The following is a 27,443-nucleotide window of genomic DNA, read 5'->3' on the forward strand; positions in this document are numbered from 1 at the left end:
GAATATTTACATTATGCGAGATGTTTATTCTAACATGCTTCATGACAGTTCCAACATGCTTGTTCTTTATCGGTTATACTTGATGATTGTTGCAACATTCTTGGTGACTATCCAATGTTTGTGTGTTAATTATTTCTGACACCAGTCATAATCGGTTTTGCCACTAAGCGTCATTAACAACGGCAGTAAGCAACTAGCAGTAAGCAGAATGCAACTAAGCAGAATGCAAGTTATTACATTATGACAACAGGTGGCGCGCGTTTATTTTCCGTATGTTGAAAAAATTAAACAAAAGTCTTGCTATTGCGCGGACCTTATAGAGAACATTTGAAGAAATTCATTAAGTTGATTTAATTTGCTTTCTCTAACAAACTTTCGGTAGACTAAATATGTATACATTTATCTTTAAGAAGTACCTTATAAAGATCACAGTTCTTTCCCTTGTTTGCGAAATCGCGACGAGGAAACAAGGTCAATTGTAAACAAAGTGCAGTCTCTGGATTCTTTTAAAATTAAGTGTGGCCATTCTTTGTTGTGCTGGATATGCTCTTTGTTAAAACAGAAGAGATGATTCTTACTGAAAAAATCTGATACGAAAGGTTAGTCAGATAGATCTATATTTCAAACTGGAATTGATGGAGCAAACTGGAAAACATGAATGGATAATACTGAGAAGACAGGCACAGTCGATTGGTGTATAACGCATAGCTATGGACTTCGAGTCTCATTTCAACGTAAAAACCATGCATTCAGTAACTAAACAATTAAACCTAAATAGAAACATGTCTTTCCTATTGAAACATGCCAGCGGTTTTAAATTTCCGAAAAATATTATTTGTTTACAGCGCAAATTTCATAGTACACTGATTCAGCCATTACCGGATCGCTTATGTCTTTATCGAATTACATGTGTATCGTGTTATTTCTTGAAATTTGACACAGCATTTAAAAAAAATGCAATATATGTACATTTCCAGAAAGGAAATTCATTTCTGCGTTTAATAAGACCAAGTTCATGGAAATCGTTGCACAATTGATGAAGTAATGGCCGTTCAAAGCGATGCACCCTATATTCGGGTCATTTTGAGTTGAATCTATATATAGATTTGATTGTGGAAAATATGTTTTCAGAGAAATCGATTTTCCGTTATAATTTGATTATTTTGCATAAACAATGATGTTTTCACTTATTAATATCATATCCACACGCTAACCACATGTGTATTTGACAATTTTAATTGAGTTTATATTTATTTTGAGACAATCCCCACATTCCTGAATATGGGTCACCACATGTCCGTTATTCACTTAATCCCGACTTGAAGCTTTCATGCTTATTTTAAATGGTACGCATCAATTTGGTTTCTAAGCATTCTTACATTTGTAAAGGACACATAATACTAAAATATTACATCAATGAACATTATTTTTACCAAATAAAATCTGCAAAATTTAAGAAACCATTCGTCTGCACTTTTCCTGTCGTCACAAAAACGCTGCGTACATAACGTGACCTTGTTTTGCTTTCGAAAACAGAAACAGTTATAAACATTGACACACATCAACAAAAACATGAATCTACTTAACAATGATAGGCTTTTTGTATTCAATTCATAGAAAACTATAAATCTTAGCATAAATAAAAGTATTTTGCAAAAAAAGTTTAAGCTATCCGTTACTCACTAAAATCCGCTATTCACCAATCGATTGCATGTGTATTACAGCTTACACATCTGAATTTACAGAAACATAATCAAGAAGTTTCCTGACAGTAATTCAATTAACTGGAAGGGTATCTTTGATAATGTTTAGTGCGTCTCTGAATTACAAATTGAATGTCCTATCATGAGAAGAACATCAGCAATGCCCTCTGTAAAGAAGGTAGTATTTTTATAATTTTATTTACTGATTAATAATTTGGAATGTACAGTACAGTATGGTTTTAGAAGTACATTTGTATTAACAAAGGTCTCTGTAACTTGTATTCACTTGTTGCATTTCTAGATAGTTTAATAACAATCAACATCATGTTTCATGATGATGATGATACCATATATAAAACAAAATGCATTGATTTTATATTGTCTCCATGGTTTGTGTTCTAAATTTCCTTTGTAAAAAAACTAAAAACTAAGAAAAATGATTGTAAAGCATACAGAAACAACAAAGTTTTGCCATTAATATGATATCAATATTGATTACAGATGAAATCTGATAATAAAAAATAAAACTGTATGCATTTTACATGTGTTACCAAAAACATATCTCATTGTTTAAAAGTCCTAGTGTTTTTACAGGTTTTGTATAAAATGACATATTTGGTACATTTCAATACATGTTTTCAGTAAATTTACTTCAACAGTCAAAACTTTTCAAACCTTCTTTAAAATTAGCCATTATGAATATTCAGATAACTTAAATTTAAGTTGTTATTATTCAGTAGGATTTAAAAAAAGTAATTACCGGTGACAGTATATGGGGAATGTATTAGACAATTAAAAGTAATATTAATTAACTGTTTGTGGATAAATTTTTCAACAATAACCATTGCCGAGTAAGCCAAGTGTGTGAGCCTTGACCTTTACTTCCTGATAATAATTGCAGCGCCTAAACAACTGGGGCTCGACTGGTCATTGTTTGCCCGGTACTTCTTTAAAGTACCTGAGGTACTCTTAAGTACACTACAATGTACCCTGGGTATGAACAATACTAAATACATGTGCACTGAAATGCACTTGGCCAATATTAAGACTGTACCAGAGGTATATTCCGCCTAAAATCTGTCATAAAACGCACTTCTGAAACAAAATCCTCTTTGAACAAAACCTAACTCAGTATGCTTTTTTGAGTATGAGTTTCGATAATAATTAATATCTTCGCTGATGCCCTTTCACAGAATATAAACATAAAAATAATTTATTTGAAAAAAAAGTCAACAACGGCAGATTTAGCCAAAGTATTCCTGGGTCGTTTTAGTATATTTTCTGTATCCAGGGTATATTGTAGTATACTAAAGAGTACCCAGGGAACTTTCAAGTGGTATCAGAGCCTACAAAGACCAATCTAACCAAATAAGTATCAGAGCGGACAAAGACCAATCTAACTCGACTGAGAGAATCTGTCGACTGGTTGTATCCAACAGTCTCTACAGTAAAGTATATTTTACGCAGTTTTGTCAAAATGATAAATGCATGATATTATTTCCAAAGAAATTAATTTTGACGCTGACCTTCTGCTTAAACTGTAAATGTACCAATCAACAATAAAGAGACAACCATATACACGTGTATTAGAAGCGATGTTGGCATATAAATCAATATTAGCACAGATTACTATATAATTGTCATTCATGGAAACAGCAGTATTATATCAATGCAACTGTTAACAAACACGTAGATTATACAATGCTAATACATAATTCTTTACAAAAAAGTAAACTTTTACCCATGTTTACAATGAATCAATTCTATCACTCAGCGAACGTCACATTCGTTGAGTTCAACTTTTCTTGTGATGGGTAAAGCCTTGTCCAAAACGAAAGTTGAATGAATTGTCAAAAGGAAACTAGAACAAATCATAACAACAATCGATTCGAACATGTCAAAATTCCTTTTTAGCAAAACTCCAATCCACAATCGTACACAATATTTCCTGCACAATCAACGCAGGATTTCCGTTACAGTATCTTCCCATGCCCTGCCATATAGTAAGATCTAAATATAGATAAGGTTTAAATTAACTAACATGATGTTACGCTCGTAGATTTCGTGGGCTAAAATATTTATTGACACCATTATTCCCTATAGATTCGATACAAACGTGCGGTTCTCCGAACAATCGTTGCATATGCCGCCATATTTACGTAAAATAACTGAGTTACGCGAGCCTTTGAGCAACCGTAACTTTACGTGCAAAGTTACGGTAAACGTAACTTTACGAAGTTTATAGAAACGCTACTAGCTTTAAGTTTTGCACTTACGTATGCTTTTTGAACGTACGTTGTTCTAAGAAACGGCCCCTGTAGGCCTATACAATGAATTGAATGCCGTGAATGTTTTTGATATTTGTAAGATGCAATTGGCACTCAAGAAATTATACATGTATTTTATTCAGAACATAACAAGGCTGATGTATTGGAAGTGTTGCCCAATCCTAGTCGGAATTTTCTCTTAACTTTGGAATTATTATCGTAACACGGCGACGCTTTCATTCAGCAAGCGCACGGATAACGGAGCAGTCAAAATTATTAAAACGCTCTGCGGACTAGATTTCACAGTTAAATAAAGCGTTTGACCAAATAATTGACGAAGACATACATGCGTTTTCAATCTGACATAATTCGTCGCTCATTGTGCATGTATTTGTAAAGCGTCTGTACTTTCAGTTTCTATAAGGATGCGAAATCAAAATGTTTAAGAGAGATTGAAAGACGTCCGCGATTGTTGCGCCAAAATATCAGTCGATTGCAAACTTTTTCGAACCAAGAAAGCAAGAGCCAATATGTGCAGAATAATTCGTGTTAGCGATTTTTTTAAATCTAAAGTTTATATTAAGGACAGTTTCAAGGATTAAAGATGTTATGAAACTTCAGTTTATTATGATAGTTTACAGTTTTATTGAATCAATACAAGTGTGCAGCTTCAACAAAAATAAAGTAGCAATGATTTTAAGGTATTGTCATGACCCCATGTTTGACATTTTTATTAAATAGGTCACGAGTACATGTTTGTTTTTATGACCATGGTTTACATTTTAACTCTATGTCAAGTGTAATTTCTTATTGCATATAAAACTAAACATCTTATCATCAATATCTACTAGGCTTAATATACCATTTGTACGCTTCATATCCATGTAAAATCCATTTTTGTTGGTGATTACAATCACATGTTTGGATAGACGCCATATTTAAAGGAAGTGACTTTTGACCTTTTGTTGAATTATGGGTAGTGTACATTGACGACCTCTGTCAAACATGTCAGCTGACGGTTTAACTTTTCATTTTCGCAGTACATTTCTTCATCATGCGGAGGTTTGATTTTTATCAAATAATTACAGTCATGTGTATGTATATGTTCTTAACCTTATTATTATACTTAAAGAAACATTTCCAGTCATTTTACTAATGTTTTTGTTGTTTAAACTTTAGACGGTAACTCTGTTTATTTTTAGGTGATAGGTTACGCTCGGAAGACGCGCGGATGGTGCGCGGTTGAGTTATTGCTCGGATTAATGTTATGACTGCGCAAGGCGCGGACCTGCTCGGAGCCTAAGTATATAAACTCTATTAATTCCACAGTCAGGGACTCTGATTTTTTTGGAATTAAAAGCACATTCTCATTAATAAATTTTTATCTAATAAATATTATTTTTAGGCATTTTTATTTAAAGTAAGTTAGAAACATTTTACATATTTTTTCATATAATAGAGTTTTTGAATAAGATTTAAGACCAAGGTATAGGGATATTTTATCGTACAGCATTAAGACTAATTGAGCATTGTAAATGTGAGTTTGAGAATTGTATTATTTATGATAAATTGATGAATGCATTGATGTACTATTGATGCAAGTTAGTTAATGATAAAATGTGTTGAACTTTATTTGGTTGTTTATTATAAGTATTATTTGAGAGTTTTTAATGACTCAGGTTATTATCTTCAGTTTATTTTAACAGAGTCCATTTAAGTTAAAAATGTTTAAATACAACTTAATGAAAGAAAAGTTGGTTTGACACAAAAAGTAGGCCCGCTATCACATTGCAATAAGGTCAAGAGAAAGAAGAACCGCTCGACTCGTTACAGTATGCATTTTTATAAATCATTTCACCCTATTTCAAGAATGAAATCACACTATTTTTCAAAATCGATGGGTGAAAACCCTTTTTCCCAAATAATTATCTGGGGCATTTAGTACAACTATTGTACTCCTCCTTGAGAAAACAACTACTTCTACTACATGTATTAAAAAATCATAAAACATAATTTTCAATCAAGTTGGAAAAAAAAAGTCATATAAACAGGTATGTCATGAACGTTGACGTCGCTCTTGGCTACCAGAAAAATTCCCACGCACGTATTTCAACCGTCATTGTTTACAATCAATTAAGTGCATAAGTACTTGAATTTGTATAGCGTTTTTTTAAGGTGTATGTCCAGCCACAGGTGGTTAGCGTTTAGCTATGATAATAATTAGTGAAAACATATTTTGGAATAATAAATAATTATATTATAATGAAAAATCAACTGTTCTATAAAAAAAATTCACTATCAAATATATATATAAATATATATATATATATATATATATATATATATATATATATATATATAAATATATATATATATATATATATATATATATATATATATATATATATATATATATATATATATATATATATATATATATATATATATATATATATATATATATATATATAACAAGATATCCAACTCTAAATCATCCGAAAACGGGGTGCATCGTTTTAAACAGCCATTACTTCATCAATTTTGGAGCGATTTTCACGATCTTGGTCTTATTCAACGCATAAATAAATTTCCTTTCTGGAAATGGATATGTCTTGCAATATTTTTACAAATAATGGGTCAACTTTTAAGAAATAACACGATACACAACTCGCGTGACCCAGTTGTGATCGATCAGACCAAAAAAAACACCGGACATATTGCATATTAGATCGGACACATGAAATTATTTCGAAAGAAAGCAATAAGAGTTTCAATTCTACATGAGTAAGTCTCGCTGCGCACGATTACGCTCTTACTGCTCGTATATTTTTGACTCTTATGAATCTTGGCAAATACCTAGTGTTTTATTTTGCTTAATCTAAATTGTGTCATGCATCTATATGTACTTAAAGCAGCATGACCAACAGCTCTTTCATATGTGAAAGAGGTTGACACGAAATACCTAACCATCTATAATCAAGTTTATATGTGCACTTCAATATTATAGTTTTATAGTTTTATAGCATTTTATGTGGTGCAATATAAAATTACTCTAGTAAATTTGAAATTATGTAATGGATTTCCTCTCAACATACATGCAGAGTTTCAGATAACTTTTTCAGCAAAATCTTGGTTTACACTCTATAAAAAAATCAAGCCTTAAAGTCTATTATTAATTCCTTTTTTTTATAGTCTAAGAAGAGCTCATGACAAATGCCGGGTTACAGCAGACTTTTGCGATAAAAGGACCAGATAATGGAAAATGTTCGGCTTTTCGACTGTTTTAAAGATGGTCTGTTATTCATTATAACGTTAAAGTGCTGTTAATTTCATAATTGTAATGAGGGCCTAGACGAGTGGGAACTCATTGATAAAATGTTTACATTATATGCATTGATATTGAGTTTTACGCATGATCACACATTTTGAATTCTTATTCTATTTAGCCAATGTGAAACCGTACGCTCAGAATTTAAGTCTACTTTTTTACGAAATTTAATTCATTTTTTACGACTTTAAGCGTCTTATCTGCATACATGCATTAGTAGCTTATATTGAAATATATCTATAGAATTACTTTGGTTATTGAAGGTAAATTACTGTACAGAAATTATGGTTAGTCATTAACCAAAAATAAAATGTTACGTCTACAAACACGCGGTTAATTTCGGTTCAGTAGCATATATTTTACAAAGGGGCGCAACTTCTCCTATAACATAAAATTTCCGTTATACGCCGTAAATTTCCGTAGTCGTCCGTAGCATTTCGGAACGACTGTCAATTGACGTCATTGTATCATGCATGATTGTATGTTGCTTTGTGCTTGAGTGAAACTCACATCTTGCCATCGCGTTAATTTATTCAACGCATCAACATTTGATTCCATTATGCAATACGCCTATTGCACAAGTCTCTCTGCACAAACCAACATACACATATGCAGCATGCAATGAACGAACAAGAATTTGCATCTGTACACATGCATGATACCATTAAGCAGAATGTATATAGACATTGGACATCAGGCAAGATGTAAGTGTCACCAAGCATGAAAAGGTACAAATTGAAAGTACCAACAAGAATCATGACACAGTCACAAAGAATGATGCAAGTTTTACCTAAATACCCTTCCATAGATGTGGCTGGCTTTTTTTCATGCAAGTGATTTTCATGTCTACAGTGCAAATTGTTCAAATAACAATACTTCAAGTGATGGTATCATACGCAAAACGGTATCGACAAATCATGTATTTTTCTGCATATATTTCGCTCCTTTCTTGACACTAAATTGTTTTTTGTTTTAACTATTTTAATACTTAAAATAAACAGTTTGTCAAACCATAATCATATCCGTTGTAAAAACCAAAATATACTATGAGGACTTTTTTCAAGTAGCAATGTATTTATTATTTACATACAATGTCATTGAGTATTTATTTATTTGAGACTCATGCTTTGTTCAAACAAATACTTATTAAAATATAATGTATCTTTGAAAACGTAACAGCGTTTTAGCGCGTTTAATATAGCAAAGCCCATGTAAGTTTGATGCATATACTAGATACTTAAAAGACGTAGGTATGTTAAAATCTTCTATGTATAGTAATGTTTCTATAACTGAAACATTGTCCAAACATTGCCTTTAAATGCTAATTAGTGTTTTATCGTAAAAGATAAATAATATTAAATAAAATATTGATAACTAAAAAGGAAACGAGTGCAAAAGAAGTCGTACCAGAAAATAAACGAAAACAGTGTTTATTCAATTGCAAAAAATGTCCTGATATCAAGCAGACAACTACTTCATGTAAACAAGACACACTTTTATGGTATCCATAAAAGTCTAAGCATATTCGTTCATACGACACAAATGTACATTGTACTCAATGTTGGTTCTTTAACTAAACTACGTAAACGTATCGTTGGTATTCGCGTAAACTTGTTCATTACAGATTTCATTGAAGTAAACAATCTACCACCACTCTATATAATATACTTCTTCCATATTTATGTGTTGGTTGAAAAAAGCAAGAGTCATATATATTTTTTTAAACTTATTTATTTAGGCTCGACTAAATCGAGCTTAAAAGGCTTAATAGAACGCTCTCGAGTGCGTTTGCTGGTTAGAACCATTTAGGTGTCTTTACGGAATATAACGAACGCTCCCGCAGTGGGGATCGAACCCGTAATCTACCAGTTGCCCGGCGGTCACCATATCAACAAAGTCACGGCACCGTTTTTATAAAATATAATTAATAAATCATAAAAAATAAAATGTTTACATTTAAGTCGTATATACTCGCTTTAAGTGAACGCCAGGGAGCTGCAACGACTGGAGACACTTCTGACCAGGATGACGCTAGACGATGCATATGACGACGAGGGAACCTTTTCCTGGAGGATCTCGGAGTAAGTCTACCTATTTTATCACTTAAAGGGACATATTCGAAATAAGTTTTAAAATATGATTCAATGTGGTAATTTGATGCCGATGTTCTATCTGTTCGATGTGCCAGAGAATCGGTAAAGGCAAAAAAACAACGACATAGTAGTATTTATTGTTTATGTAAAACACAAGACAACGTCAGCAACTGCAAAGGGGACAGGAAGGTGATTGCTTCTTTTTAAAAACGTACATACGAATCTCGTTCTGGAAAAACTGGGCTTTATGAATGTGAGTCTAGTGCCGCCCTAGATAATCCTAAACTGGGCGTTATGAATGTGAGTCTAGTGCCGCCCTAGATAATCCTAAACTGGGCGTTATGAATGTGAGTCTAGTGCCGCCCTAGATAATCCTAAACTGGGCGTTATGAATGTGAGTCTAGTGCCGCCCTAGATAATCCTAAACTGGGCGTTATGAATGTGAGTCAAGTGCCGCCCTAGATTATCCTAAACTGGGCTTAATTAATGTGAGTCTAGTGTCGCCCTAGAGTATGTTAGTCTAATGCCGCCCTAGATGTGCGTCTAGTGCCGCCCTAGATTATGTGAGTCTAGTGTCGCCCTAGATTATCATAAGTGACGACACTCTGAATTTGAGTCTAGTGCCGCCCTAGATTATTCTAAGGGACGACACTTCGCTAATACTAGATTTTTGCTAAGAAGAATCTTCATTATAACGAAACATACCATACAACTAATCTTGAATGACACTTGACGTACATGCATTAAGTCAACGGAACGTGTCATTCATTTGTTTCAGTTGATAAAAGTAAAGTCTCAAACTTGTGTATTTTCACTTTAAATGCGTTAAATTAGGATTGTCATAAAAGGTTCAAGACAAACGATGGTTCGTGGTTTGACAGAAAAGCTCTGCCACATGTGTATATGTTTCATAAAATGCAATGATATAAATTGGTAAATTTATAATAGCAGTAGTTAGTTCTGTATTGAATATGCCTTAAATCATTTTTTTAATTTGGTCAAACAGAGACGATATGTTTGTTATGTATGAAATGAATTGAGTACTGTTCGGGAAATAATCGTTTCATTGTCAAGTATTCGACATGAAGGGCACTATGAGCTGCATAATAACGTAAATGAAAGTGTTTTCAAATGTTTTTACACATTTTTTTTAAATACGGTAGGTAAACATTCATTTGATGTTTCTACAACAGCATAATTGAGCCAGTAATTTGATTAAACTAAGATAAACTGTTTATGCACAGACGAATTTATTTTGCTATTGAAAACAGTCATATATACAAAAAGAACTATGATTTATCTTTCTCTCAATATTCATATATCAAGTGAAGAGCCGGTATCGGCATATCTCGCTCGACAATTTCCGTGTCGTGCATTATCCCAAAATTAATCCCCGCGGACGTATATCTCAATCAACAAATTCCTCATCGTGCACCGTCCACACATCATGTGGAGAGACAAAGTCACTTTATCTCACACTCATATCGTGCACTATCTACACATCAAGTGATGAGACACAGTCACTTTATCTCACACTCATATCGTGCACCATCCACACATCATGTGAAGAGACACAGTCGCTATATCTCACACTCATATCATGCACCATCTACACATCATGTGGAGAGACACAGTCGCTATATCTCACACTCATATCATGCACCATCCACACATCATGTGAAGAGACACAGTCGCTATATCTCACACTCATATCGTGCACCATCTACACATCATGTGGAGAGACACAGTCACTATATCCAACACTCATATCGCGCGCTATCCACACCTCATGTAAAGAGACACAGTCACTTTATCACACACATATATCGTGCACTATCCAAACATCACATGAATAGACACAGTCACTATATCTCACAATCATATCGTGCACCATTCACATATCATGTGAAGAGACACATTCACTATATCTCACACTCATATCATTCACTATCCACACATCATTTGAAGAGACACAGTCTCTATATCTCACACTCATATCATGAACTAACAACTCATGTGAAGAGATAATATCACTATATATCAAGCTCATATCGTGCACTATCTACACATCATGTAGAGAGACTCAGTCACTATATCTCACACTAATATCATGCACCATCCACACATCATGTGGAGAGACACAGTCACTATATCTCACACTCATATCGTGCACTATCCACATATCATGTGAAAGGAAACAGTCACTATATCTCACACTCATATCGTGCAATATCCACATATCATGTCAAGTGACACAGTCACTATATCTCACATTCATATCTTACACTATCCACACATCATGTGAAGAGACACAGTCACTATATCTCACGCTCATATCGTGCACTATCTACACATCAAGTGATGAGACACAGTCACTATATCTCATACTCATATCATTCATTATCTACACATCATGTGAAGAGACACAGTCACTATATCTCACACTCATATCATGCACCATTCACATATCATGTGATGAGACACAGTCACTTTATCTCAAACTCATATCGTGCACTATCCACACATCATGTGAAGAGACACAGTCACTATATATCACGCTAATATCGTGCACCATCCACACATCATGTGAAGAGACACAGTCACTTTATCTCACACTCATATCGAGCACTACCAACGCATCACATTAAGAGACACAGTTACTATATATCACACTCATATCTAGCACTACCCACACATTATGTGAAGAGACGCAGTCTTTTTATCTCACACTCACGTCATTCACTATTCATACATAAGGTGAAGAGACGCAGTCTCTATATATCACACTCATTTTGTGTAATATGCATATATCACGCCACTTATATGCGCCAAAATGCGTTGACCTTGTCATTCTGTTTCACTATACAACTTCTGTGTCTTGTTATATCTTTATGTCAAGTGAAGTTTCGCATTTATTATAACTCTTTATATATCACATATAACACATTTATTATAACTCACTCTACAATGTCCACATTTAAAATGGAAAGGTGAATTTACTTTAACCCACTCTACATTTGCCTTCTATTGCAAAATCAACATATTTAAAGTACTATATGTATGACCCCAACGTGTGGCATATAGTTTTCGCACTGTCCGTCGGTCGGTTGGTCGGTCAGTATGTCTGTCTGTCTGTCTGTCAGTCCGTCCGCCACACTTTTCGTATCCGCTCTCTAATTCAAGTAGTTCTCATCCGATCTTCACCAAAATTGCTCAGAAGTTGTATCTAGATAATGCCAAGTTCGAACATGGGCCATTCATGGTCAAAACTAGGCCACGGGATCACTTAGTGCGTTTCAAACATTCAGCATGGTGTCCGCTCTCTAATTCAAGTAGTTTTCATCCGATCTTCACCAAACTTGGTCACAAGTTTTATCTATGAAAAAAGACTGCCATAGAAACAAGTACATTGTATTCAACGCTTTGCTTTAGTAAGTATAAGAAAATGTTTTTTACTACAGTTGACAAGAAGATACGTGCATTCCTGTTATCTGCATGCAAAGAATTGGCAGAAAAAAACATATACAAACTGAAGCAGATGACATATGTAACAAACGACAAAATTTAAATATTGAACACCTGTTATGCAGCAAACTAGTAGTTCAATAAAATGAAGGCGATGTATATCTCAAAAACATTCACACATATATGTTTTTTGTAGTGACAAAGTTACAGTTGGGGGGATCCGTGTCGTGTGGACAAATTTCTTGTTCACTCTAAAATTCCTGTATTTTGAAGTATCTACATACCAAATGCGGGGCGCAAATCCTCTATATAAACGTATATATTATTCACTTTATCACTTTATCTTTAAGAATACATGTATACGGTTCGGTGAAGAAGTCACTATTACTAAGCAATCTTTCAGTATTCAAGTATCCAGTGTAGGGACCCTAAGCTCTAGCGTGCAGTTAGGGACCGGAAGTTTCCGCTGGTCCCTTCAGATCAGCAGCCTTGAGATCAACGCCAACTGGAATATGAAATATGATCTAAGCCGCTGGCTGTATGTCACATGTACACTTGTCAAAATACATAATTGTGTCGCGTTCTGAGAAAACTGGGCATAATGCATGTGCGTAAAGTGTCGTCCAAGATTAGCTTGTGCAGTCCGCACAGGCTAATCGGGGACGACACTTTCCGCTCCCATTGTATTTTTCGTTTAAAGGAAGTCCCTTCTTACGGAAAATCTTGTTTAGGCGGTAAGTGTCGTCCCTGTTTAGCCTGTGCGGACTGCACAGGCTAATCTGGGACGACACTTTACGCACAGGCATTATGCCCAGTTTTCTCAGAACGCGACATAATTTATTTCGTAATATTTATCTTATATGTTAAAATGCTCGTTTTGGTATATAGAGTTTGGGCTGTACGATGCAAAACATGTCTAATGATGAACACATTCATTCGTATAAGTCTTGTTTTGTTTGCATTTATATACTCAAAATATATAGTGATACGAACAAATATTTAAACAAAACTAAGCCCTTATTAAAATAACGTCAATAAATTGTTTATTATATTGTTATGATTTAAAAGATATTCGCCTATTTAAAGTACACATGACGGAAGTTTCGGAGAACAAAACTCCAAAAGGTTTTCGCGCATATTTGAGTCTCATTCTGAGAAAACTGGGCATAATGCATGTGCGTAAAGTGTCGTCCCAGATTAGCCTGTGCAGTCCGCACAGGCTAATCAGTGACGACACTTTCCGCCTAAATTGAATTTTTGCGAAGAAGATACTTCATTTGAACGAAATATGTCATGAAAGCGGAAAGTGTCGTCCCTGATTAGCCTGTGCGGGCTGCACAGGCTAATCTGGGACGACATTTTACGCACATGCATTATGCCCAGTTTTCTGAGAACGCGACTCTTTGGTTCTCAATAAGCATGTGAATGAATTTCACCTGCACGATGTACTTTGTAGCCCCACAGTGAGGGATAGCGGCAGGCTATCTGCCAGCATGGGCCAGTCCGGGATCACCTTAACCGTACAGCCGGGTATACAATGTTATTAATTCATATGGTAGTTGGCGATACGCGTACGGCCAGTTGTTCATAATATGAGTTTTGTTATGACAAAAATACTCAGAACACGACTCAATTACTGTGATTGTATGCCATGACGACTCAATTACTGTGATTGTATGCCATGACGATTTTGAAACTTGAATACCAGTGAACTGTAACGGTGAGACCACATACACATATTTATTTAGGAACATTACGGTCAAGCATTGGCAGTCCGTTAACATTTTAAAATAGTGTGACAAGAAGTACGTATTTTTTTCAAATATGATGCATGCATAAAACGTTGCACTGTTTGACATGATGACAATGATGATTATGCATTAGATTATTTCAATAATGATAAGTTTTTTCCGTCAGTTGTTGAGACCGGAAGTGTGCAAGTGATCCTGCGGGGCTGCTCCGCCTCTCTTTCCGGTCTAGAAGTCTTCTTTGATGGAAGTATCCTCAGTCAATTCTATACGTTGGTCGCAAATGCTTTCGAAGGCGACATTCGGCGACAACTGGAAATTGCTGCAAGTTTGCTACTTTAAAGTTTTGCCTCAGTCCTTATGCAATAGACATTAACCCATTTATGCCCAGTGGACTCTCCCATCCTTCTAAATTGGATCAATTTATTTCCAAAATTAGGGGTGTCAAGTAAATTTATGTCTATATTTAGAATATTTCATAAAGAAATTCATTTAAGCAAACATGCGGCGTCTCATCTGGGTCTACGCTGTTTGCAATGTCCTTTTTTCAGGACGCTAGGCATAAATGGGTTAACATAATATCGTATGTGACAAGCTTTGCAGCAGGTGGCTTTCTCAATAGGTGTCTAAAATCGATTTAAAGCAACGGTTAATTTTGTTTTTACCCTACTACTAATTTTCTAATGTATTGTTAATTTCTGTTTGCTTTTAACCTTTGGCGAATTCTGCTTTTATCTTCAAACCGCTTTTTCAGATTTGCGAAACGGTTACCAAATCCATGGGAGACATTCGCAAGACGCTTACCGACGTGCAAAGTGAGTCAGTTTCGACTTTTCAATGTAGAGGTGAAAAATTTGTAATAAAAAAAGCATGATGATGATGATGATGATGATGATGATGATGATGATGATGATGATGATGATGATGATGATGATGATGATGGTTTGTTTCCTATATAATAAGAATGATGTTTGTACTTTTTTTACTACTATTTCTACTGCTGTTAGTTACAAATAATTTAAATACTGTAAGGTTTCGAGATAAGCCAGTTTCTTAAAGTGCAGGTTAACGTGTAGGCTTATAGCCAAAGGAAGTTCTCCAAGAAAATAGATTTAAATTTCAAATTCAATTTCAAATAGACTTATTACGATTGAATAATAAAACCATGCCTGTTAATATTTAATTGTAAAATCATTTACATGTACGCACAATAAGCAGTTTGCCGGAATGAGCAACATTCGGAAATACCGACTAATCTTTGGGTATAAACACAAATGTCCTATTTAAAACTCGTTCTAAATCACATACTGTATCAACAATTAAACTATTTAAAACTCTTTCTAAATCACATACTGTATCAGCAATAATCATGTGATCAAAACTACATTTGATGAACGAATTGATTAATCTCTTTTGTGCAACCTGGCCCCATATGGCCTGAGTTAGATGTGGTTTTACATGAACCCTGAGCTGTTAACAACATCTATTAAGCGCTTGATTTGTCAATTATATTTGAAATCGAATTACGTCGTCTGTTTTAGCAACCTCCAACCTGCATGTTTTCAATACGGATTTCACTGTGGACTATAGTGTGACAGCCGTTGAAGTGACAAGCGATCATATAGCAACCTTCCATAAGGTGAGTTCTTTTACTAAAAATAAATTGTGTATCTTAAGATTTCATTTTATCGTCGGTATTGAAGTATTTTACCTGTCTTAAGATAACTTTTCGGCGTATTTCCTATAAATATGTGTGTGTTAAAACCAGTATGGTGTAGTTCATTTTCATAATTATTAGACTATGTAAACCCGTTTATGCATCGCGTCTAGAAAAAAGGCCTTGGTAAACAGCGTAGATCCAGATGAGACGCCGCACGATGCGGCGTCTCATCTGGGTCTGCGCTGTTTGCTTAAAGGAATTTCTGTAATAAATATTCTTAATATAGAAATAAATATACTAGACATCCCTATTTTTTTAATTAATTGATCCAATTGAGAAGGATGGGAGAGTCCACTAGGCATACATGGGTTACAATGTTCCTGCGCGTTTATTACGATATGGTTTCTGTTTCGAAATTGTACTGCCGAGACTAGTTTTTCCGTCTTTTTAGGCGAGACAAATTTGCACACATGTAGGAATGATATTTTTAAACAATTTCTAAAGAGAGTATATTAATCTTAAATTGATATCAAATTTAATTAGAGCAAAGCAATACACAAAAGTTTGCCTTTAAAAAATCTTATTTATATCGTTTTGCATTTGCTGATACATGAACCTTAATTACAGCATAAATTGTTGTATAATTATTATTGTATGTCATAATATATATGATTCATTGCTTATCATGCAGTTAATACAATCAATAGATGACGTTTTATAACGTCATCGTGAATATAACAAAATTGCAGGGAACCGTCAGCTGTGCTGGGCAAAGATTTCCCGTTCGTGTGACCCCTTTCATACGAGCCATGCCTAGTTCAGGTGTGAGTTTCGATCTGGCGGAGGACATTTTCAACAACGTCTTGGGGATTTCCCTGAAGAATAATTTCTTAAACGCATTTGCCGACAACGCGAAGGTAAATTATGCCATCATCAGAAGTAAAAACAAAAAAATCATTCCCCTCTATGGTAAATGTCTCTCATTTCATCTTGGCGTGGCTTTGAAAGTCGCTAACACGACAGCAATCAAGCACGACCAAAAATGTAGAAAAATGTCATAATTGTCGTATTTGCGCGTCCTTACTTTGTTATGATGGGTATATGTGTCCTTGTTTTGTGTCGGTGTATTTGAGATCTTCTTCAAGTCATGAAACAAGAACAATTATGGCTGAATTCAGCCACCATACATCGGACATACTATGCCATGTTGAAACTTCTCACACTGGTGGCCGTTTGTTAGCTGGTTTGATAAATACCCCTAGCATCACGGTGAGCATTTCGACACTGACCTTTTGGTCGCAAGTTACGCATGCGCACTATTATATATATATATATATATATATATATATATATATATATATATATATATATATATATATATATTACATTTAAGTTAAGATATACGTTTGCTAAGTGATTTAATTTCAATCACGAAAAAACAATGTAGACTAATATAAGACCGTTAAACAAATCGGGTTGGCAAAAACTTATAATGGTTTTATTTAAAAAAAATACCAAGGAATGAATGCATCGGGATCTATTGATATTGATGCTGCCATCTTGAACGAATGTATTGTCCTTTTTAAAGTAAAAACCACCACGACAAATATAGGTTTAAACATATTTAAGTGCTTTATTTACGTATATACTTGTTTAGTTCGGGGTGAAGTTAATATTTCCACTCGATTTCAATATTGTATCATAAGAATCATATATAATCTATATACGGGGTTCTGTCGACGATTTTCTCTTTTCGTTCTTTATGCTCAGGTAACTTGTTTTATAACCATCCGGTAGGGATATAGTTAATCTCTTTTTCACCATCCTTTGCTTACAATAGATTAAAACATGGAATTATACCGCAGGTAAAACGCTTGAAGCTGACCTTCCTGTACTTAACGTGTGACAACGCCTTCTGTCTTGGTCGTCTGCTACCGCAGGTGAGAATGGGTGAATTACTTAAAGTCTTACCTTCTCTCCGCTTAATACGCCCGTATCAGCAATTTGGTTTGTTTAGGCTGGAATTAACGTGTCGAATCATGAATATTAATAAGGTCGTTTTCGTACTTGACCTTACTCGACCCCAAAATAAAAATCGCTATATTGTTTGTTTTCAACCTATTTCAATCAGATTTTCAGTGATATCCTCAATAAAAACACGTTTTCTTACGATTCTGCCCATACATGTATATATCTCCCAGAACGGGAGCTTTAAACATGTTTATCGATAGTTACACACCGCTGAGTCCGTAGAATTACAATGTAGTGCTTGATGGCTTTGTTACAGGTCTTAAGAACGACCCTGTATGGGGATCGAACAACAGAGCCACATGTCTCTAGGGGCCAATATGTCACTGTTACAAATTGAACTACACTTTAAAAGCGATATTCGGACAACCATTCAACCTTAACTTCCTTTGACAAAATACAGTGTCACCGAGTATCTGTGAATTATGCATGTAATTGCGCTTCGTCGACTACAGCAGCGAGTTTGCTAACCACGAACCAATCTTACAGACGGACTATATGAGAGTAAAACATAATATTACCAATATTCATTACCTGGCAAAAATGTCAAAATGACCATTTGAATATTCGCAGAGTTAAAAAAAAAAGAGAAAATAGATTTACGCAATTTTGTTTGTGTAATATTTAGTATATCCATCTCTCCAGGCGAAGCTACGGTGGCCAGAAAGGGTGATGGGTGTACGTGTATACGTTAGCGACTCGAACCTCTCACTTGACACTATGGAAGCGACCCTGAACATCCGGGGCCGCTTCAACTTTTCCGCCGAAAGCGCCACCGAAGCAGATCCAATGTTCTCCGCAACTTTTGTAAGAACCACTATTTTTTTTTTTTTTTTTTTCAATTAGAATCCCTACGTCGACCTCGAACCTGGGTTGAATATTCTGCTCAGTAGTTGGTTATTCGAATTATTGCAAATAAGGAGTCAATGTTAAATACCGAGATTTGGATAGGGTATTTGAACTTAGCGAATTTTGAACCAATTTAGAATATTCAGCTGAATAATTGCGATTCCAGCCGAAGAAAGTATTGAGGCAAGGTCTTATTCACAGCTTAAACGGTCGAATATTGAGCGAATGTCAAAAACCCAGCTGGTTGTTGAGTTTTCGAAATAATAGAAATCGAGGGTATTTGTCTCCGGCTCGATATTCGCTTAAGACCGAATATATAATACCAAGCTGAACTTTGCTTGATACTCGCTTAAGTTCGAATAACATACGGAGTAGATATCCGACTCGCTCTGCAAAAGTACGAAGCCCAATACCGATCTTGATAATAGCCAAATTGCTAACACTCACAAACAAGCCGGGTATTTGACTTAGGATCGATATTCGCTTAAGCTCTAATACCAAATACTTAGCACGAGGTTTGTCCCTGGCTGAATATTCGGAATATTTCTGATAACATATACCCTGGCAGGTATTCGTCCTTTTTCAGTTTTTGCAAATGTTCCAATACCCAATACCCTGCTTGAATTTCGACTTTGGCTCGGTATGGAATTTCCAATCCGCAATCCCAATTACCTTATTAAGTTTATTGACCTATTATTAAAACATAAAGAATTGATAAAATATGTTTGCATTTCAGAACTTTGCGCTGCCAGTACAAGTAAAATTCTTCAACGGTTATATTTCTGCTAAGCTTGCAAACGCAAGGTGAGGTAAACGTTAATTCAACTTGTATATGTATAATAACGTGTATTGTTTGTTAATACGACTTCAAGAATAGGTATATATATGCTCATAGCTATTATTTTCAAAATATTTTGAAAACAATAACGTTTGGTTCTATTTTTAATAACGACAATACGGTGTTTTTACTGCAATTTAACATTATATTGTGTGAAACGGTAGTTCCTGCGCAGTTAAGTAAAGTTTGCCTTGTGATTTCATAAAATAATATATTCAAAATTGTTTTTGATTTACCTTTGTAATAACCGAAAGTATTAATTTGTCTTTATTGATCTAAATAATTAATCATACATATCCATTTCATATCATATTTAGGTATATTTAGCCACTTGGATAAGTGTATGTACAGGTCTTAATAATTGATCAATTTCATTATACCGACTTAAATCGGGCAACTTTGTTAATTTGTAGCGGACAGATTGTTATAGACCAGTCACATATTGGCAAGATTTTGGTAAGAACGATTTCATTTCATTTTTTAAAATTATTTTATGAAGTATTTAAATTAAATTATTCTGTGTTGTTTACTCATATTTTTTTTCGGACGGAAAGAAAGACGAACATTATGCTTCACATACCGATACGTGCCGGGTAGTAACACTGGTGAAAAGGTTCATTTTTCTATCATAAAGATTTATAAAAAATAACGTGTACACATATTCAGAAATATTTATATGCATAATAGTAACTACGTAACATACTTAACCCATTTATGCCTAGCGTCTAGAAAAAAAGGCCTTGGCAAACAGCGTAGACCCAGATGAGGGTATGCGCTGTGTGCTTAAAGGAACTTCTGTAAGAAATATTTTAAATGTAGAAATATATATACTAGACATCCCTAATTTTGGAAATAAATTGATCCGATGTAGAAGGATGGGAGAGTCCACTATTCATAAATGGGTTAAAACATTTCCAGATTCCCGGGTTGCGTAATCTCTTCGACGTCATGACACCGATTCTTACTCGACTTGGAATGGAGACATTGAACTGTAAGTTTTATACGGAAACGATCCCTTATTTTGTTTCGGCAAAAATAATTGAGCCGTGCTCTGTGCAAAGGGGGTTTAATGCATGTGCGTAAAGTGTCGTTCCAGATTAGCCTGTGCAGTCCGCACAGGCTTATCAGGGACAACAAAAGTGCAAGATTCTTTTAATGACATCGTATTTGTTATAAAAGAGATCCTACTTTCCAATATCTATGCCATTTAACGGGTATTTTGCTTAAATCGGAACCGGAATTAATAAGTAATGGGGCAGATATCTGGCATGTTTCGGAGCACATCGATACGTTCTACCCACCGATCCGCAGTACTCAAAGTATACTAATTTTTAATCACTCATTTGCCTATAAAACACAGGAAAGCATTATGTGAAATAATATTAACAAACATCCCTGTAAAAACAACAACAAAAGAAACTATATGCTTTTAGACTGCGCTGGGTGCGCGTTTGAAGAGGTTACATTGTCTTTTTTTAAAACTAATTTCGACAATATTTATTTACAACATTTTTAACGTTCCATGGAAATGTCAGTTATAACATATTAATTAACATATTCACAGAGAAAGTGTGTATATTAAATTTCCGCGCTGTTCTCTTTTATTGTGGCAATAAAGTGAACACATTTCATACCAGGATAAACTGCTCTTACAACAATCTAACTTTTTTCCAGCCAACCCGGTGTCCACTGAAATTAAACTTCCAAATGACGTCATGTTTCAAACCAGCAGCGTGCAGCTGTTTCCGGTAATATATACACGTTAATATTGTTATAACAATTTAATACTTATCTTTACCATCATTTTTACGGGTTTGATTTTTAATCGTTTTTGGAGACGATGTAATATTTTATAGTCGACATGTAAGTAAATGTAGATATGAACATTTTGTTGTTTTACACAAAATAGTTTCACACTAATTCGCAGTTTCTATTTACCAAAAATATCTTTATTCACCAACAATAAATAAATAAAGAAAAGTGCGACGATACAACATTTAGTTTCGTTGAAGAATGCCGTTTTCTTCTTTATCCTTGTTTTTTGTGTGTGTGTCACTCAATAGTTATATTTGTACATTATTTCTATACGTTGGTAATGTAAAGTGTATTATGTTTGTAGAAAATGATACGTGTAAACGCAGACCTCTGTCAGAAAGGTACATACGGTTGCACCTATTCCGCCAAAGACGAATGGGTGGGCAGAAGCGAAGGTGGAGCGATCAGTGTTGTTGACACTATAACCACCACCACAAGTACAACCACAACAACCACTACAACACGGCAAACCGCCACAACCACGACCACTACAACGCCGAGGACAAGTACGAGGCAGAAGCAAACAACGTTGATGAATCTACATGATCAAACGCCGGATACGGTTTCGAGAAACAACGGTACGCAGAACACCAATAACTCGACGCGCCCCATGTTGGTAGACTTATCTATCGGACAGATATCGGCCGACAGCCTGCTTACTGCAACCAAGGTCCCGGCGAAAACGAACGGAGCAAATGCTATCACATTGACCTTGCTCGTAGAACTTCTCATGTGCATTGTTTTGTTCGAAGTTCAAACACTTTCTTTAAAACTGTAAATTCACTGATTTATAAATTATGTTATTTTGAGAGAAAGCCAAATATGCAATGTCGTAACTTTACTATACAACATCACATTCAAATATTACATCGCATTTCTCTAAAAGTTGTACCGGTTCTTTTTATGTTGTTAAATATTATTTTTAATGACGCAAGCGCGTTTCAATCCGCTTGCAACAACAAAATAAAATGGTAAAAGCAGTGTTTCTTGACATCGTGTATTTTCCTTCAAATTTGTTAATTGCTCAATTTATATATGAATGATATTTACTTGTAATTAATCACAAGTATTGCACAATTCAAAATAATCAATACGGTCCATGAAATATTATTAATTAAGTACTTGTATGTATGTGTGTGCTGTAACTATAGTTTTTGTGTATGTATCATCACATACGTGTGTTGTATCTATCACTGGCTTATACCTTCTTACATTCTGTATAAACTTTTTACTATGATTTATTTCATTATTGTTCGACAATACTTACATCAGTATAAAAGGGGCCTTTTCACATGTCGCATAATTGGTGTATATTTGATAATAATGCATGCCCTGGTTAACGTCAGTATGGCCGAAACTCATTAATTTGTTGACAGTAGACGCACAAGTTCAGTCCGTTTAAAGTGTAGATCATGACAGGATTACTAGGTTAATAGATGTTTGTTTCCGTATCGTTGTAATTACCAGCTAATAAACAAATTGGTTTGACCCATCAAGTTGACATGCTTATGTAACGATACAAGTATATAAAGAATGCTTTTTTGACACTTGAAAAAGAAGGATTTACGACGTAGGAGAAACTCTACAGGTTATTTCCAGAACCTAACCCCAAGTGGGGTGGGGTGGGATCCTGTCTGGATGGATTTGGACGGATTTTGTCATTCTTGGAAACGTTGTTAGTTACTTAGAGAATTACATGGACTTGGAAATATTTCATTAACAACTAATTAAAAAAAATATTATGGACTTGGAGACTTTATGTTAACAACTGAATACATAGTAAAGAACAATCCATCGAGTTTGTTTGTTTGTGTTGCTACGGCACACACAGATTTTGGCATGTATTGAAGCTTGTCATTTAATGCTTTATATTGATAAATTAAAACATTGGTCCTAAAAAACAAGAATACAATTTAAAAATGGAAAAAAAGTAACCCGAAACTGGGCTCGAACCACTGCCCCTGGAGTCCTGGTGAAAATAGTCGCCAGCCTATACCACTCAACCATCCATGCTCATGCTTAAAGCTGATGTATGTTTTACTTATATAACCAATCCTCGTAGTTTCACAAAATATAACAACAGCAGAACTTTCCAAATTTTATTCAATCGTTTCGCGTTGCAACGCTTTATACTTTTCAGGTTTTCAAATCGTCAAAAGATGCATAAAGTGGATATTCTAGAGCATGGTAAATATTCAGTATTACTATTTTCTCACATATATCATAACTAAAATGAATTTGCGAATCTGAGACAACTTGTTTTAATTTTTTCAATTTACCAAAACGTGAAAAGGCCCCTTTAACTATCTATTATTGAAGGACAACGGCTACGAGTTTGTTATTAGTAGTTAATATATCATCGCAAGAACACATATTGTTGAATATATTCCCCGTTCAAATTATCTTCCACAAATATATTTAACATTGGCTCTTTTTAGCAAATCGTAAGTATAAATGTATGCATTTAATCTCAACTTAATTATATACTTTAAGTTCACAATACACTTTATAACATCCTTATGCTATTTAATAAAAAATGGAGACAATAGTTTGCACGTAGCGATTCTATATGATTTCGAGCTTCCTAAAATGCATTTTACTCTGATTAGGTTTAAGCAATAGCAATGTATCGCATGTGACATTTAAGGAATAACTCAACACTTATAAATGTGTTCTGGTGTTTTTTCATCTCATTTGGCGGGCTACATTTTAGTTGATGGTTAATCGCCTACGCGCAATTCTTCAAATTTGAAGCATAATAGTTGTATCTTAATTGACAACAATATTTTCCCTTGGAACGAAAACATGCCATCCACACCATCTCGGTGATTTTAAGAAAATGTAATCTTAGTGCATTGTAACCTTTAACGAAAAATAAACGATATGCTAGCTTACGTCGCGACAAGATGTCAATGGTTGATGTTCACAAACATTCTTAGAATTTATTCATATTACTCTAAGAATGTATCGTTGTTTTCTAAACCAAAAGATACCTGTACTTGTTCAGAATTACTGCGAAGAAACCGTATACATTTACGAATATAACTTTTGTTGTTGTTGTGTGTGTTGTGTGTGTCTTTCGTGAAATACAATAGATAAACAGATCGATTACTAATGTATGAGAAAAAATGCATATTCCAATAGAAGTTGCTCATTCGATGTATTTATACGTAAGCCGTGTATATACACGTGTAAACATGTACCTTAATGGCTGCTGTCATATACTCGCGAAATAAACATACAATTGCACATTCTCGGCCCTTTCCGTCAAACATCGGATAAGTACATATTCATAATCTGCGAGGGGTACCGAATGATAAATATAGAAACCATGGTCAATGATGCATTACTTTAGTGGGCAATGGTTTTTATAATGTAAATGGTTCAAGGAATTGTTTTTCAGATTTATCAATTAACGAAAGTCGTCAGAGTTCAAAATAAATTACATAACAATACCCGAATATTTATGATATGTTTGTAAAATACAACATTACAAGTGTAAAAAGGCCTAACTTGTACTTCCTCCTTAAAAAGACATTGTTATTGGTGTTTGGTTTCCATCAATCACTGACAGTAGTACGTTTCTGTGACTTAAACGCATTATAATTGTTTCTGACTAGTCAAATGATAACACGCAGCAGTGATTTCGCCTATATCTGAATAGTTATTGTTAATCAGATCTAAACACTAAAGGGTATAAGCATTTGATAGAAAAATGTAATTCTAAATCGGAAATGGAGGATTTTCACATCGTTTCTGGAACGACAGATAAATTCTATCGAAATAAATACTGCGCATTATATAACGCTTAAAACAATATAATTAAATGGCCTTTGTATATGATAAATCCTCTCGAGGCTGATGCATATAAAGAAGATATACAAAAAAATTTTGGATGAGTATGGGTTTATTACCCGTCCTGCCGATAATATTTTGTTAATCACATCTCTGTGCTTTTCAACAGATAGCGAATACACACTTAGGACATGTTGCAGATCTTTTATTTGAACAATTGTCATATCGACCCAACGGTTCTGATTACACATGCTTGGCACACTGATTTACCGTTCTCATACACTATACAACTTGTTGACGATATAATTGGCGGTCGACATGTTAACTCTTTTTGAATAGTTTGTAACGCACGAATATACAAACTTATCCTGCATCGCTATTGGGGACGAATTCATGATGAAGCAAACCCGTAATATTTTGTATGGGTTGATTATTATCTTTCGAGTTACTTTCCGCATGCTCAGAAAACGGCAGACATATACAGAGAGTGCGGTGGGAATAAGAAGGTAGATCATATCGCGGTAAGCCCAATGCTTCCTTTATATGTTTGACTTGCACTTAAATATCTTAACGCTTTATTATGCTCTGACAATCAAGATTAAAATGTCAATGCATATTAAACCACTCACAAAACTATTTACTGTGTATTGTTGCTCACACCACGCAAGTATAATGTTGTTTAATATAAGTTTAACGCAAAACATTCTAAACAGTCTATGTTAATGTGCGGTCATATTTATTTTCTAGAATTTACCTGTGCAAAAGCTCGTCTTGTGTATTTTGTCTGCCCATTAATAGACATCTTATTAATGTCATATTAACACCCATTAATGTGAAAAAAGGTTGAACCATCTATAAATTGACTATGCAGTATATTTTTTTAATCATTAAAAATCATAATTACCGGTATTTAAAGTGAGTCGGCTTGCGTTAGCTGGCCATTTAAAGCATTCGGGCCCTTAGTGGGGGTGGTATATTTAAAATAAAATAGTTGAATAACATGAATGCCGAAAAATTCCTTTTTACTGGGAGAATGCCCAAATTATTTTCTGTCCACATAGTCAGAGTGTCGTAGATGGCAAATGTCGTCAAGTCGTTCATGTGCATTCTTTAAAACTTACGATGAAGCTGGACTTTGAGTTTCAAAAAATATTATGAATTGCAAACCGTTCTCAAGCCTAGCGCCTCAAAATTATGTTTGACCTTACAATACTTTGCTCGAAGAACGCTGCACTTGTATGGAGATAAATTATGACCATCTAATAATTAGTCACGGCCGTTATTATGAGGCGTTTTTAAAACCCCACTCGATTTTAATCGATGATAAAAATACTGTTTGTACATGTGAGATGCTGTAATTTGGAATAACCGAAGTAAAATGATTAAAAATTTCAATAAAATATTGCTAACATTTATCTTGGTCTAAATCCCCTGTAATTAGAGTTTTACTTAAAAAATGTTGAATTGTGTTTGATTTTGTACCACATTCTAAAGGATTAACTTAAGCTCTCAAAGAATACACTCATACCTGCTCAATCTAATACATAAAATATACAGAATATGGTTATACTTTCACTCAGCTTTCCCCCAACGTGTACAGTATACAGTATACGGTATCTCAGTCGTCGCATGATCCACAGTTGTTTCTGGAGTCGATTGAACGGTGTGTAAGCGGTCACTTAATAACATGTGAAACACAACCTTATTTAAAATAGAAAACAAATCCCGCTTTTGTTCAAACTGAAACTGTCGGTTATATAAGAAACTTACATATTTTGTTTCCTCAAAGTTTTCTTATTTTCAAGTAAAATTGAATACAACTAAAGTATGTCATGATGTGTTGATTAAGGTTGA

At 34.5% G+C, this 27,443-nt stretch overlaps 2 protein-coding genes across 3 annotated transcripts; both read left to right on the top strand.

Annotated features, from left to right (window-relative positions):
• Window positions 1-460: 460 nt before the first annotated feature.
• Window positions 461-14,946, top strand: LOC127849252 (uncharacterized). Its single transcript, XM_052381971.1, has 6 exons — window positions 461-599; window positions 5,173-5,273; window positions 9,280-9,379; window positions 13,260-13,394; window positions 14,313-14,386; window positions 14,774-14,946. Coding segments are annotated over exons 2-6 (483 nt in total). The 5' UTR covers window positions 461-599; window positions 5,173-5,272.
• Window positions 14,947-15,327: 381 nt separating this feature from the next.
• Window positions 15,328-23,290, top strand: LOC127848070 (uncharacterized). Of its 2 annotated transcripts, none has more exons than XM_052380361.1 (10): window positions 15,328-15,419; window positions 16,146-16,243; window positions 17,014-17,181; window positions 18,130-18,204; window positions 18,938-19,099; window positions 19,878-19,945; window positions 20,393-20,435; window positions 20,898-20,970; window positions 21,654-21,727; window positions 22,099-23,290. In XM_052380361.1, exons 1-10 carry the CDS (start codon window positions 15,383-15,385, stop codon window positions 22,570-22,572), a joined length of 1,272 nt encoding a protein of 423 aa, XP_052236321.1. In that variant the 5' UTR covers window positions 15,328-15,382; the 3' UTR covers window positions 22,573-23,290. The 2 variants fall into 2 exon arrangements, with proteins under 2 accessions (XP_052236321.1, XP_052236322.1); XM_052380362.1 differs by lacking the exon at window positions 15,328-15,419 and adding an exon at window positions 15,681-15,866.
• The last annotated feature ends 4,153 nt before the right edge of the window (window positions 23,291-27,443 follow it).

This window comes from Dreissena polymorpha, chromosome 10, assembly GCF_020536995.1.
Source record: "Dreissena polymorpha isolate Duluth1 chromosome 10, UMN_Dpol_1.0, whole genome shotgun sequence".
NCBI classification, from domain to species: Eukaryota; Metazoa; Mollusca; class Bivalvia; order Myida; family Dreissenidae; genus Dreissena; species Dreissena polymorpha.